At 35.4% G+C, this 14,161-nt stretch overlaps 1 protein-coding gene across 1 annotated transcript in view; it reads right to left on the reverse strand.

Annotated features, from left to right (window-relative positions):
* Nucleotides 1–7,896, reverse strand: part of LOC129229776 (protein TANC2-like) — a 50,943-nt gene extending 43,047 nt beyond the window's left edge. The window contains exon 1 of the mRNA XM_054864149.1: nt 6,984–7,896. Within this exon, the coding sequence (XP_054720124.1) occupies nt 6,984–7,896 (913 nt within the window). The remainder of the gene's footprint in view (nt 1–6,983) is intronic.
* Nucleotides 7,897–14,161: the final 6,265 nt, after the last annotated feature.

A 14,161-nucleotide genomic window follows, 5' to 3' on the forward strand; every position in this document is an offset into this window, starting at 1 on the left:
GGAGGTGCACAACTAGACCCCACTACGAGTCTATGTACCAAATTTCAACTTTCTAGGACATACCATTTTTGAGTTATGCGAGATACATACGCACATACACACATACGCACATACATACAGACGTCACGAGAAAAGTCGTTGTAATTACCTCGGTGATGGTCAAAATGGATATTTCGCGTGTCTATACATTCTTAGGCACTTTTCCGCATGTGGTCGAATCGAAAAAAAAACTCAACATTCATTTGGGGGTGAGCAAAATGGAAATTAAGGGCGATTTTTGAGTGAAAATTTTTTCGCGAATACAATACTTCCTTTTTTGTAAAAGGAAGTAAAAAGGAAAAAAAATCGCCACATTTGTCGCCAATTCGGCGACAAAACTTGGCGACCAAAAGACTGGCGATATATCGCCAAGTGTCCGCCAAATTATAACACCACTTGAGTTTACATCGAAATTAACAATGATTCCCCCCCCCCTAAAGGGGAAAAGAACTCTTTAGAAACACCCGAATGCAACCAAAAACGGAGGTGCACAACTAGACTCTATTAGGAGTCTACGTACCAAATTTCAACTTTCTAGGACAGACCGTTCTTGAGTTATGCGACATACATACGCACATGCGCGCATACGCACGTACATACAGACGTCACGAAAAATTTCGTTGTAATTAATTCGGGAATCATCAAAATGGATATTTAGCGTGTCTATACGTTCTTAGGCACTTTTTCACGTGTGGTCAAGTCGAAAAAAAAAACAATCTTCAATATTCATTCGGGGGTGAGTAAAATGGAAATTAAGGTCTATTTTTGAGTGAAAATTTTTTGCGAACACAGTACAGTAGAACCTCGATTAACCGAGGTTTCTGTTAACCGAGCAGATAAGAAAGTCTGTTTTTTGTAGATAGGTAAGCCGCGACAAAGATAAGACGTTTCATTTCTGTTGTTCAGGTATTTTATGCATTTTTTTCAAAACAAGAATGTACGTTTAACAAAATAATGAATTTTTAATTTTAAAATTAAAATATTTTTCAGATTTTTTTTTTTTTTTTTTTCTGATTTTAACTTGATATTGTAAAAGTATTTAATTGACTGAATAAAACTTACTACAAGTTATTTTCACTTTTAGTTTTTTAACTGTAAAACATTCCTTTTCAAACGTTCATTTTCATCCTTTAAGAATATTCTTTTGTTTTTTTATTGATACTTTTTGAAATTTGCGATTTTGAAAATATTTTGTAGAAAGTTTCTATTAACCGAGATTTTCGACATCCGAGGCAGTAGCGGTCGCAGTTAGCTCGGATAATCGAGGTCCTACTGTACTTCCTTTTTTTGTAAAAGGAAGTAAAAAGATAAGTCATTTATCGAAGACTTTCAAAGTTTCTCCTGCTTGAAATGATTTATCATTGATTTTCCTAAGCATCCTATTCTTTCCATTTTGTTGAAAAAAACCTTCATAATGTTTAAGGGGTCTAATGACCTCTAACCTTCAAAATTTTCGGTATTTATAATTTAATCCTGAACGATTTTATACCTTATTTGAATCGATTATTTCAGAAATGGCATAAGGTCAACAAATGCAACTTTTCGGGATTCAATAAAAAATGTTTATTTCATTCTTAAATAAAATAAATTATGCAAGAATTTTTATGACTAATCCAACCACAAGTAGGAACATTACCTCACCTTAAATTACGTTTCATTTCATCACTGAAATTAAAACTTTTGAAAATTTTGCAATCAATGTCTGCAATCAATATGAAAACGTAAATCAAGTGAAATAGATTTGTTTCAAACTGATTTATAATAATTAAAAATAATATTACATACGGACGAAAGAAATTAAGTCCATATGCATAAATTCACTACCTTAGGGAAATACATCTTGTATTTTCCTCTTTTTCTAGGCTTGCTTTTGTGAAATTATAAAATCTGATGTAAAAAAATAAAATTAAACAAAGTGAGAAAAAAGCTCAAATTTTCACATGTGTACAAAAAACTATTCATATTCATCAAATGCATCCTCTATGGAAATCTTTTTCTATCTTTCTCATGTTTAGTTGTGTATACCAACGTCGATGTGCATATTAATATGATTATGTTCAAAATTGCTCTGAATAACCATCTTGATATTTTTTATTTCTTCCTACATTATGAAATTTTCCCCCCTTGTACCCAATATTGGCAAATGTAACTCAGCCGATAAGCGTTACTTTGCAATATGCTATTGAAAACAATCTATAAAATAGCTAGCCTGACACCGTTCCTTGGAACCATTCCTTTCCTATCGAATATTTGAACATCATGAATGTTGAGAAACCATTTGTTTCCCAGTAGAATTTTTTTCCAAACATCAATTCGAGAGTGAAGTCCTCTTAAAAAATGAATGACACTTTTTTATAGCAGTTACAGATTTCATTGTTTTTAACAGATTTGACGGTGAATCCTGATGTTACAGTAGGCGCCGCTTAATGTAATCACGGTTAGTGTTATCATTCGTTTAATGTTATCTGAACCATGAAGTCCCGAAACACTTGTATGTTAATACACGTTGAAAAAGTCGGATATTGTAATCAGCGACTTCGTTTATTGTTATCACTTTTTCATAAACTTTCAATTTTTTCCCCGTTATTTTTCCTCAATTAACAGAAATACATTGGCAAACCCTGACGAGACACTTTCTGTGTAGCCTTTTGTTGTTTTCAGTAGAAATTCAAAATTTTCTAGGAATGAAGTTACAGAAAGTTCGCCCCCCAGTGACCACAGACTCCCCCTAAAAAAACTTTCTTTCGAACCTAAAAAAATTCAGTCGCTGGACATGGCATTGATGAAGGACCTCCATTGTTGCCATTGCTTTGTAAACTATTAAAAAATTGTGTCGAGATTGAAAAACAAAGAGAAATTAAATTAAAATTTAAACAAAGCGAAGTTAAATTAAAATTTAAACAAGCAAAACCATGCTGGAAAAGATAGAAAAGCTGAATGTGCTTTGAAACTGGTTTACGAATGTCAAGGAAAACGGTCATATTTTACTTCACCTATTACTATGTGATTAAAAATTGCATAATTTAGCTTTAACTTTTTATAATTCAGATATTTCCATTCTGTTAATTTAATAATTTATAATTTGAAAGTGCGTTCAGTTGAGTCACTGTGATTTTAATTTGAGGTTGCCAAAATAAATGCACCTTAATTGAAAAAAAAAATCATTTATTTGTGTCTCCTGGATTTTTTTCGGTTATTGTTATCAAATTGTATTTGTCCCAAAGTGATGACATTAAGCGGCGCCTACTGTATTTCAGATTTTCATTTATAAGAGATTGGATTTCGTATGGTAATAATATGTCATATTTGTTTAACATTCGTTTTACTGCCCTGAAATTCCGGTCGCAAAGGACAAAAAAATGTCCTCTCAGAGGAAAGTCATCAGCAGTCTTATTAAATTTCTTCAGTGTTTTTCTGGAAAAAGTCTTCTACAGTGTTCTTATTTTGACCAGCGCATACCTCAATGAAAGCGCACAGTTGTTTTTGCAGTCCCTGGAGTGATGTTAATAAAATCCCTGAGAAATAAGTGAATTTCATTCAGCAGTCTTGTTAAATTTCTTCAGTGTTTTTCTGGAAAAGTCTTCTACAGTGTTCTTATTTTGACCAGCGCATACCTCAATGAAAGCGCACAGTTGTTTTTGCAGTCCCTAGAGTGATGTTAATAAAATCCCTGAGAAATAAGTGAATTTCATTCAGCAGTCTTGTTAAATTTCTTCAGTGTTTTTCTGGAAAAAGTCTTCTACAGTGTTCTTATTTTGACCAGCGCATACCTCAATGAAAGCGTACAGTTGTTTTTGCAGTCCCTAGAGTGATGTTAATAAAATCCCCGAGAAATACGTGAATTTCATTCCGATACTTTTCTGCCTCATCATGTTGTGATTTCGAATCCCCCTCCCACGAACCCCTAATGACGGACCTGCCACTCCCGTAATAATGCAAGATTAAAGTTATTTTACTTCATTACGCCAAAAAATCTAGTTCTATAATCATGCCATATATTCGCATTGCGTCTTACTGTTCATTCATTCGCGTTTAGTGCAGAATGAACATAATTCCGGGACTTATACCCTTTCTGCACTAAACGAACTGATGTGTGCACCGTATGACTTCCTTTTACTCCAATTTAAAGATAATAGTGCCTCGTAGTGAGGAAAAAAAAAACCCTTTAAATACTTTCATACCAAAGTCTGTTGCCAACCGAAGCAAAGAAAACGTTTTATGCAGATAAATTTTCCCAACATTGAGTTTTAATGTGATTCAATGCTTAACTCTAAATATGGTCAAATGAAAAAAAAAATTAAAAGAAAAGAAAAAACATGGTCAAATTCGTCGCCAAGTTGGCGACATATTACCAAATTATAGCACCGCTTGAGTTTAAATTGAAATTAACAATGATTTTACCGCAAAAAGGTGTAAAAGACCCCTTTGGAACATCTAAATTCAACCAAAAGAGAAGGTGCACAACTACACCCCACTTAGAGTCTATGTGCCAAATTTCAACTTTCTAGGATATACCGTTCTGAGTTATGCGAGATACATACACACATACGTCACGAGAAAACTCGTTGTAATTAACTCGGGAATCGCCAAACTGGATTCTTCAGGTGTCTATACGTTCTTGGGCATGTATCCACGTGTGGTCGGGTTGTAAAAAAAAAAAATCAATATTCATTCGGGGGCAAACAAAATGGAAGTTAAGGCCGATTTTTAAGTGAAATTTTTTTTCGCGAATACAATACTTCCTTTTTTGTAAAAGAAAGGAAAAATGTGACCCCTAAATAAAGTGCTTTGTTGTAAAAGGATTGACTTCCTACCTATACTAGTCTATTTTTCTACATACAAATACGGTAAAACCACAGCTAACTTAATTTTGAAAAAAAAAAATTTATGCCCTTTCTGAAATAATTGGTTTATTACCAAACGCAAAAACTTTTCGAGTTATCCAATAAATAAAAAAAACGCCAGCTCTTCCCATCGAAATTTTTGTCAACAGTAGCTGTGTAATTTTTTTTTTTTTTTTTTTTAAGTCTGTTTTTCTGGTAATTTACTCAGCATTGCTTCAAAGGAATTAAATCCACCTATGGTGGCAAAAAACTGAAATAGAACAAAATCGAATTTTTGAAAAATCGCTTCGTGGTGCTCACCCCGATGCTACAAACTAATTTTGGGCCGAATTTCATGAAAATCTGCAGAACGGCCTAGGCGATAGGCGTGTAACAGACATCCAGATTTTCAGCTTTATTATTAGTGAAGATAAAGAAGCTACGATCATTTACAAACAAAATGTTAGTTTTTAAATGGCCGGTGTTTATACGATGAGTTATGGATACATTACAAAGAGTAAACTTCACCAATATCCAGAAGAGAATTTTTGAATATTTCACCCTACAGCTCTTCATAACCTTTGCTTCAAATTTGACGCCTGGAAAACAGAAAGATTAAGCTTTTAGGTCGAAATTACACGTCATTTTTTTGAACACTAATTAAAATTTCGAAAGATGTATCTATGTGTATTTCTTCATTCTTTCTATGTGTATATTATAAATTAGATTTTACGAATCGTTGGATTAGCGGAAAGGACTTAGTGTCCAACAGGGGCATGCATTGGGGAGTCATAACGTACAAAATATTGTTCTGAAATTGCACTTTGAATATCAACTGCTTTTATGTATTTTCAGAACATGGTCTGCAAATAGTCGTGTGCAGAATCCAGGTCTTAATTATCTAAAAGTATCATTTACTTATTCCGTAGATAAAGAGAGATAAGAGCTGTTCCGAAAAGTCAGATTTTTGTAGAAGAGAAGTTCTCCAAAAGTCAAGTGTTCAAAATTTTTTGATGCTTCTTTTATATCGTATTAAAAAAGTAAAACTCACTTTCGGCAGTTTAAACCATTTTTAAAACATAATTTACATCGTAAGGCTTGTCTCTTAGAGCAAACTCAGAGCTCGAGGGGGGGGGGGGGGGAGGAAGGGGGGATTAGATGGGTGGTGCCACCAATGTTCAGCATTTTTTGGAAATCTTAGGGATATTAATGGATGTCAACGTCATGACTGATTAAATGACCTTATCAAAATTTATAACGGATGGCCTCAGTAGACAGCCTTCTTTAAATTCAATTAAAAATCCTATTTATGAAATAACATGAGAAAAATAAAAATAAAAATAGAACCGAGTGTTCAGGGTTTTGTAAGTACCTGATCAACATTATCTTAGATCAACATTATCGTATTTTGAACGACTATAAATCTTCAACTTAAAAAAGGCACCTTTCCTCTTGAAACGGAGGAGGCAGTCTCCCCCTCATCCACACTCTTTAATCCTCCCTCTCTCGAACAACTTTTGAAAACGAAAAGTTAGCTGGATTGATTTTTTCCATATGTTACAACATCTGAAAATTTTGCTTATTCGGAATTTCATATACAATGTAAAAAAATGTCCCTTAATACCCACAAGATTGAAAACTGAAGCTCATATCGGTAAAATATTATCCGATTCACATCAAGAATTTTAAAACTTCACATTTATGACATAACTTGAAAAAGATTTCCCACCTTGAAGTACTCATAGAACGAGTATAGAAAATGGATCATATTTAGAAATATTTCGGCATTTAAAGCAAAACCGAAATTACAAGTACTTAAAGTTAAAGTAATCAATGTGTTACTGTAATTGAAAAAAAATCACCATACATATTAAGCAATTGCTAACTCTTTAAAAAATATATTTACGAACATTTGTCTAGAAACACAAGAAAAATCATGTTAACAGATATTTTATTCCAATCTGGAAATATACTTCATTACATATTAGAGAATGTTTCAAATTAAAGTAATTTTCTATTGCAAATAGATGATCTCACAATTTGTTATTTAACAATAATTTCAACTTCTAATAAACTTTTAAAACAGTTCCACTCAAAAGGTTAATATTTAAAATCACTTACTGACGCGTACTTTTCTTCTATACAGCTGCACGATTAAGTATCCTTCGACGAACAATTCTGCAGCAACGCTAGAAACGACTGCGTCCCGGGGCACTTTAAGAATCTCGTGAAACTCGTGACATTCGATACCACACTCTGTATCGAGACTTCGCTTGGCATAAATTGAAAGCTTGCCATCTACAATCATTACACTAATATCTCCTCTAGAAAACTCTGGCATGTCTATTTTTATTGCATAACGACGATCTTCGGTTAATTTCACCACCTTCCGGGTTTTTGGTCGATGAGCGTTCAGCAGTCCACCTTTGTCTACTATCTCAAAGCAATCGCATTTCTCATTTTTGTGGTGCGTATGTTTCAAAAACCGCATCTTGTTTGAAAGCACGCCGCATTGTTCGGAACTTGCTGTAGTCTTCTTTAGCTCGGCTTTCTGGAAGTAATTTCGAAGATCGTCAATAAGCTCTTCAATGGCCACTTCTTTCTCGGTCGCTGGATCCAAAGCAAGGTCTTCGACGTCTCCCGCTTCGGAAGTGTCCGTCATCTCACTGGAATCTATATCCTTGGAAGAATCTTCTGTGGCTGGAGAAACTTCCATTGCAGATTCTTCTTCGGATGGAGGTGTCAACACTTGGCCAATGTCCATCACATCGTGTTTCACATCCGGTTGTTCACTCCTTGCGGATTCTTTATGGCCATTCGAATCCATTGGAAGATCTTGAACTTCCGCCATTTCGTGTTGAGCGCCCGAACTTGGTGGTTGTTCCCTCTCGGCAGATTCCCGTTTATCGCCATTTGTATCCATAGGAATCGGTTTATCATTGGATTCAATCGATTTCGGAGACAAACACAACTGCTCATCTGATGCTGGAGACTGTCCAGAATTGGCGTCATTTGATACGATACTATCAGCCATCTCGAAAGTCAGAGACTCCACCAGGTACTGCAATGTTTAGAAATGTGTTTGATACTCCACGATTGTATTTATGAAGGAACATCCGAATTTACATAATCATGCATCTGCACTTCTGATGCCAAGGAGATGATTTCAGTTCAGAACTTTTGTTTTCTGTTCAAAATCAATATTTTATGAAAGGAAAGTGTAAAGAATAATGAAGTTAGATTGAGTAATGGGATGATTAAATAATGTCTCAACCTAACTTAGAATTCGCCGAACTCTTGCAACTGATATTTGAAAAACTTACTCATTATTTGAAAAATGGAAAGCACACGCAGTTAAACCTCACAAAAATTAATTTCAAATACGAGATTCGAAGATTGATTTTTTTTAGAAATACGAGGAAATAATGCAAACAGAAATTTCATTTTGCTGGCACTATCAGCTTCAATAAGATGACCCCTCCCTCCAGCTCGGTTATCTACTATTCCAGGCTGATGAGTCCATAAAAAGGACGAAACTGAAGTCTCTGGTTTTCATATCCAGGCTGTCGGTGTATTGTATGTGTTTCATGAGATTTTAGAAACTTTTTCGAAGGGAAGTATTTTTCTATTACAAATAGAAGAGCTACTTGCTACATAGCAAAAGTTTGAGAATAAGTGTAAATCTAACATTTTTCAATAAAACTAAGTTTCCTTTTTTTCCCTTTTTTGTTTCTTTTTCGATTCCATTCCCCTCAAATTTTTTATACGGACAAAGTATTTTCCATAGTTCAACTATTAAGTGTAGTAACATTAAGCAAAGTTGAATTTGGACATTTTTATAAATACAGCTTTTAATTACCGCTGGGGAGCAACCCTCAGATTTTTTGTCGTGGGGATACGCAGCCTAGTTTACTATGTCTATATATGATGCATGTGTACGTGCAACTGTAATTTATGAACTTTTAAGTGAAACAAGTTCACAAATTGCAGTTTTGTTTAGATTGGCGGATTGCAACCAATTGGGTGGAGACCCATTTTTGTGTCGCGGTGGTTTAAATAGGGTTGCGACTTGCTAACACTTATGTTTATAAAACTTCATCGCATTCATAACTATATTTTACTGAATTACTTACTAATTCCCTACGACCATTTGCAACGGAATATTTAGCAGAAGCCGATTCTTCAGCTCCGACTGCAATCGAAAATTATTGCGTAAATAGAGTGAAGTACAGCGGTGCAACGTTGAGCAGGGGTGCACCGAAACGGGGTCAACCCTAGGTTTTACATCTATAGTACTACTCCCAAAAACTCGACCTAATGTGAACTTTTTTTTTCACTCTAGGGTCCCACGTACCTATCACTATTTGTGGTTGAACCAGTTGGATGGGACCCTGAAGACAGCTCTGATTTTTTGATCCAGACCAGAAGTCGAGAAATCTTTGGTCCAGTACCCCCAGAGGTATCGTTTCACTTGGAGTGACTTTGACCACGAGCATATTTAACGTCCCCCAGTCACCATTAATGAAGACGGTGGATCATCGACCGGCTAGGTCAAACCCGGGACCCTTTGGTCACTAGTAGGAAGCCTTACCGATCAGACCACCCCGGCCTACCTAATCTGAATCAAAAAGTTGCTGAGTTGAAGTGCGGGAAAATTGAAATAGGCGCGAGACATGTTTTTCGCCTGGAGTTTTTTTCGTCCTGCCAGAATGTGACCGAGTTTTTTGGATTCGACCGAGTTATCGAGTACTGAGTTTTCGAAACTCTCCTGTATTTCCGATCCTACAGTGGTAGTTTATATATTGTCGCCTCATAGCTACAGCAGGATATCTCAGTGTTATTACTGGTATTTAGATGTTTTGCTGTTGCTCTAAGGCAACGGCATATGTAAAAACAGCAATGATCAGACCCTTCTCCCCCCCCCACCCCCGAACGTAATTTTTAATTCCCCTGTGAAACAGGCATAGAAACAGCCTCCGGTATGAAATTAGTAATAAGTCGCTCACTGGTGACAATAGCGACACCCCTCTTAAAAATGCAATGTTACTTTAACTGAGTTAATCTCAAGTAGGGGAATGAGCTAATAATATGGGAATGTGGGGCAAAGTGAAATAATTAAGATGGCTGAGATTTTTTAGAATGAACAAATTGGAAATTTGTTTTGAAAATTGCAGTTCTGTGCAGTAGCGTAACTATGGGGTCTAGTACCCCTGGTGAACTAAAGAAATTGCGCCCCCTCCAGGGTCGCCCAAATGGGAAGTCACCGGAGGTCATTATGACCTCCGAAAAAAATTTTTTTTTTTCAACATTTTGATTTAATGATTTGACAAATAAGAAGCAGTATTGTATTTTTTTTTCTCATTTTCATTTTTAGAATTTCTTTTAATGATTCCCAATGTCCTAAATCCTTCTCAGTAGATGTTATATATATACCCCATCTAGCTCTTTTTCTTGCGAGTTGTTTTAATTATTTTTTTTTTTGCATGTTTCAAATTCTATGATCTGAAAAAAAAAATCCCTCTTTTTTTTTTTTCAAATGAGTCGAAATGCCGTCTCCTGGCTACTGCGCCCCTGGCGAGAACTACTCCTGCCAACTCCTTGTTACGCTACTGGTTCTGTGAAACCTCTTCGAGCCACCTGTCTTAAGCGGTCACCCTTCTTAACAGGCATTTTTTTGCGGCACGGAATTTTCGGCCCATAGACTTAACTTTAAAAACACCCCTAGCAACGGCCACCCAACCCTTCTTAACGGCCGTCGAGTGGGTGTGTCCATCCTATTTTTCACGAAAATCTTTTGATTTCCTGTTTCTAATATACAGCCATTCGGTTCAAGGAGAAGTGTTATTGGTTGTTTACGAATTCCAATCACTTTGGAGGAAAAATGCCACTCACGCTTATTTTATTAGTTGGTCAGTATGAGTGTGATTGATCTGGGTTGCAAACATCACAGCTGAAGTTAAATTCAATCAAAATCTACTATTGTGCAGCTAAGCCAAGAGTGCCCGGTAGGAGGTCGCTGTCACCTTTCAAAAATTTCTTTGTTCATAAAATTTTGTCTGACGATTCGGCATTTAGGGACATAACTGCAATTCTTTTCCACCCAAACTTTTTATTAGTTATATTTATGTGTTTACACCCGTGCTTTATCAATAGCTAAATTCAGAATTTCTGCTATCCCAAAAATTAAAACCCTGAGTCAAGCTAATGGCAAGAGCGTTTAAAGAAATTATGATACAATTTAGATAAAATTTTAGGGCAACATTTTTAGGGCAATCAAAATAAAGTTCAAACAATATTAAATATAGCAGAATTATTATCTTATTGCAAAGCGCCAGCTTCAAAATCAATGTTGATTGAGGAAAGAGGCAGTTTTTTGGTTTCTGGCAAGGGGGTGTACCGGGTACATGATAACTATTTTACTGTGCTTTAAGTGTTGCTATATCTAAAAACCTAGCTATTTAAAGAAGGCAAAAAGTTTGAACTAATTGTGCTCAGTACTTTGTATGCAACAAAATATTTTAAGTCAGAAATAACATGAAATTTCTAATTTAAAACCTTTTTATTCGAAAAAAGTTGTATTTCTCTGATTTAACAAAACTTTATTCTGCCATACTGAAAATTATATCTATTTTACAAAACTCTTGAACTTTAAGAAAATGTAACAAAAAAAAAAAGGGGTGGGGGAGGATTCAGTTTTTTTCGACTATAGTTCAGTTGAAATTCGTATATAATAACTACATTACATACCAACAAAAAATAATAATAATAATAACATACATAATCAAGTACACTTATCAGAAGATTGTATTTATATTAATAGATTTTTTTCTCTCGATACTTTATTAAAAACCAAAGTAGTTTCTTAATTCCAACAGTAAAATTCAGAAGAAATTGCAAGCATGTAGAACTTCATGAAATAAATTCAATATTAAATATAAACAATTTACAAATAACAAATTTTAATTTTCTGAATACAAATTTCTAGAAATTATATCAATTTCGATGTTTTTTTGAAGGAATTTCAAGCTAAAAAGTAGAACCAAAAACACATGCATACTTCAAGAATAAAGTCCAAACAAACTTATTTGGCTTTTTAGAAACCATAATAAATGAGCTCAAATTCAAACACTTTTCTTTGCTTAATGAGCAATATTGGTCAATAACTAATTTAACAAAAGATTTGAGCAGCAGTTTTTACCTTTCAATACTTATTTCAGAGTTATAAGATTTTTCATGATGTCAAAACTATTCCCATCTGGTCTCAGAACCATTTTTCGTCCCCCATCAGTAATTACAACGAGATAACCAAACTCGTCTATTCCCAGTATACGCCCTTCTTCGTTTTCAGAAGCCACTTTAACCCTTTGCCCCCGATGCAACCAATAGGAATAGTATAGATCCAGGAAATGAGGAGATCCTGATTTGTTTAAATCATTAACAAAATGCTCTATGTAATTCAATGTATATGCAACAACTTCTTCGATTCTTAACTCATTTAAAGTCATGCTGCTTGATGCATTGAAAGATTGAATTACATCATTTACGCAAGTTGTCGGATGAGTATTTGAAACATTGATTCCAATTCCTATATAGGCGTGCGCTAGGTCGCCTTGGATCGTAGAAGTCATAAGGACTCCACCGATTTTGCACTCTTTGCCATAATAAATATCGTTTGGCCATTTGATAGCCAAGTTTAATTTATCATACCCGCTTAAACTCTTAATGCCATGTACAGCAGCCAAGGCAGAGACGTGCTGTAATATGGACAAATGTTGACCTGTATATGACGAAAGAGGCACCGTAATATGTAAAGTGAACTTAGCGCAGCCCGCACGGCTGATCCATTTGTTGGCGCCACTACCTCTACCAGCAAGTTGTTCGCCAGCAACAATGACAAGTCCATCACATTGCGGGAAAATGTCAACTATCATAGTTGTGTGAACTACTGGGAAATAAATAAGCTGGCGTCCTATATTCGCAGTTTTCAATTTCGAGAAGTAGATATGACTGTCGAAAGATAGCCTTGGAGACTGCAGGTTGTGAGGAACTAAAGGTTGTGGTCTCGCATTTGATTTTTCCTCGTCACTAGACAAATACCGTGAAAATGTATCAACAGGAATTTCTGTGATTTTTAAATCCTTCATCAAACTATTCAAGCTTTTGTCGTCTTCTGCCATTACATATCCCGGAGTCAAGGATGGGATTGGTTGTGCTAAATCCATTTCGTGGAGATGAAAATGTTTATGTAATATATTTTTCAACACATTTAGACGCTTTTCATTTTCTTCAGCCGAGGACATATCATCCCTTTTAAATGCCGCAGGCTCAACGGCTAGATGAACTTCTGAAATGATACAAACACCATCTTTCAAACTGGTTTTGTGAATTACAGATTTGCCATTATTGTCGTAGGAGAGTATTTCACTTCCATCAGATTTATATGAATATTTCCCACGATAAACAGCCACATCCGTTATATCTCCATAATTTATGGTAACAGCACCTTCTTTGCTTTCAGATTCTTCTAACATTACGCTCGGGCAAGACAGGTTAGAACAAAATGCCAATAGGTTTCCTCCGCGTTCTGCGTACTTTAGAAAAGTTTCACTCGTTTTGCTATCCAATGAGTCACTGAATATTACTAGCAGCACAGTGTTATCCTCCCAAAGGTTGGCATTTGCATCGACGGCGTTCAGTTGGTAAATAATGTACCTATCTGAAGGAAGACACTTGAAAAGATTTTTCTCAATGAAAGTAAAGTTTTTTCCATCGGCGAAGACCAGAACATTAGGAGGTTTAATCGGATTTGCTTGTGTCATTTTTTAACAGACCAAAAGCGTTTAGAACTTTAGCACGGAAAGTAATCACCACAGCTCACATGAACTGTCAACTGAATAATGTTCGCTGATCGGAGCACCTTCACATTTTCAATCTTGGAGCAGGGTTGCCATTTCTAGCTAATTTTGGCCCTTTTTACTCGCACTTAGCTAGAAAAAATTCAAGACGATGAGCCAAACCGATCTAACATAAATATTTATCACACACAACATGATTACTACCGAGAAATGTAAAACGTATAGAACCGAAGATTTTAAAAGAGTATTAAAGCAATTACTTATACAATAAAACGCAGGAAACCTCTTTTAGTTATCTCCGATTGAATATTTCGTTTAGTATGGAGATGTACATGTTGGCCATTTTTAGCAAATTTCTACAGGTAAGGAGAGAGGTTTGCCAGAAACAGGGGAAAATTTCCAACAAGTCGTTGCTGAGGAGAAAGAACATAGAATCTCCGTACG

This window comes from Uloborus diversus, chromosome 9, assembly GCF_026930045.1.
Source record: "Uloborus diversus isolate 005 chromosome 9, Udiv.v.3.1, whole genome shotgun sequence".
Lineage (NCBI taxonomy): Eukaryota > Metazoa > Arthropoda > Arachnida > Araneae > Uloboridae > Uloborus > Uloborus diversus.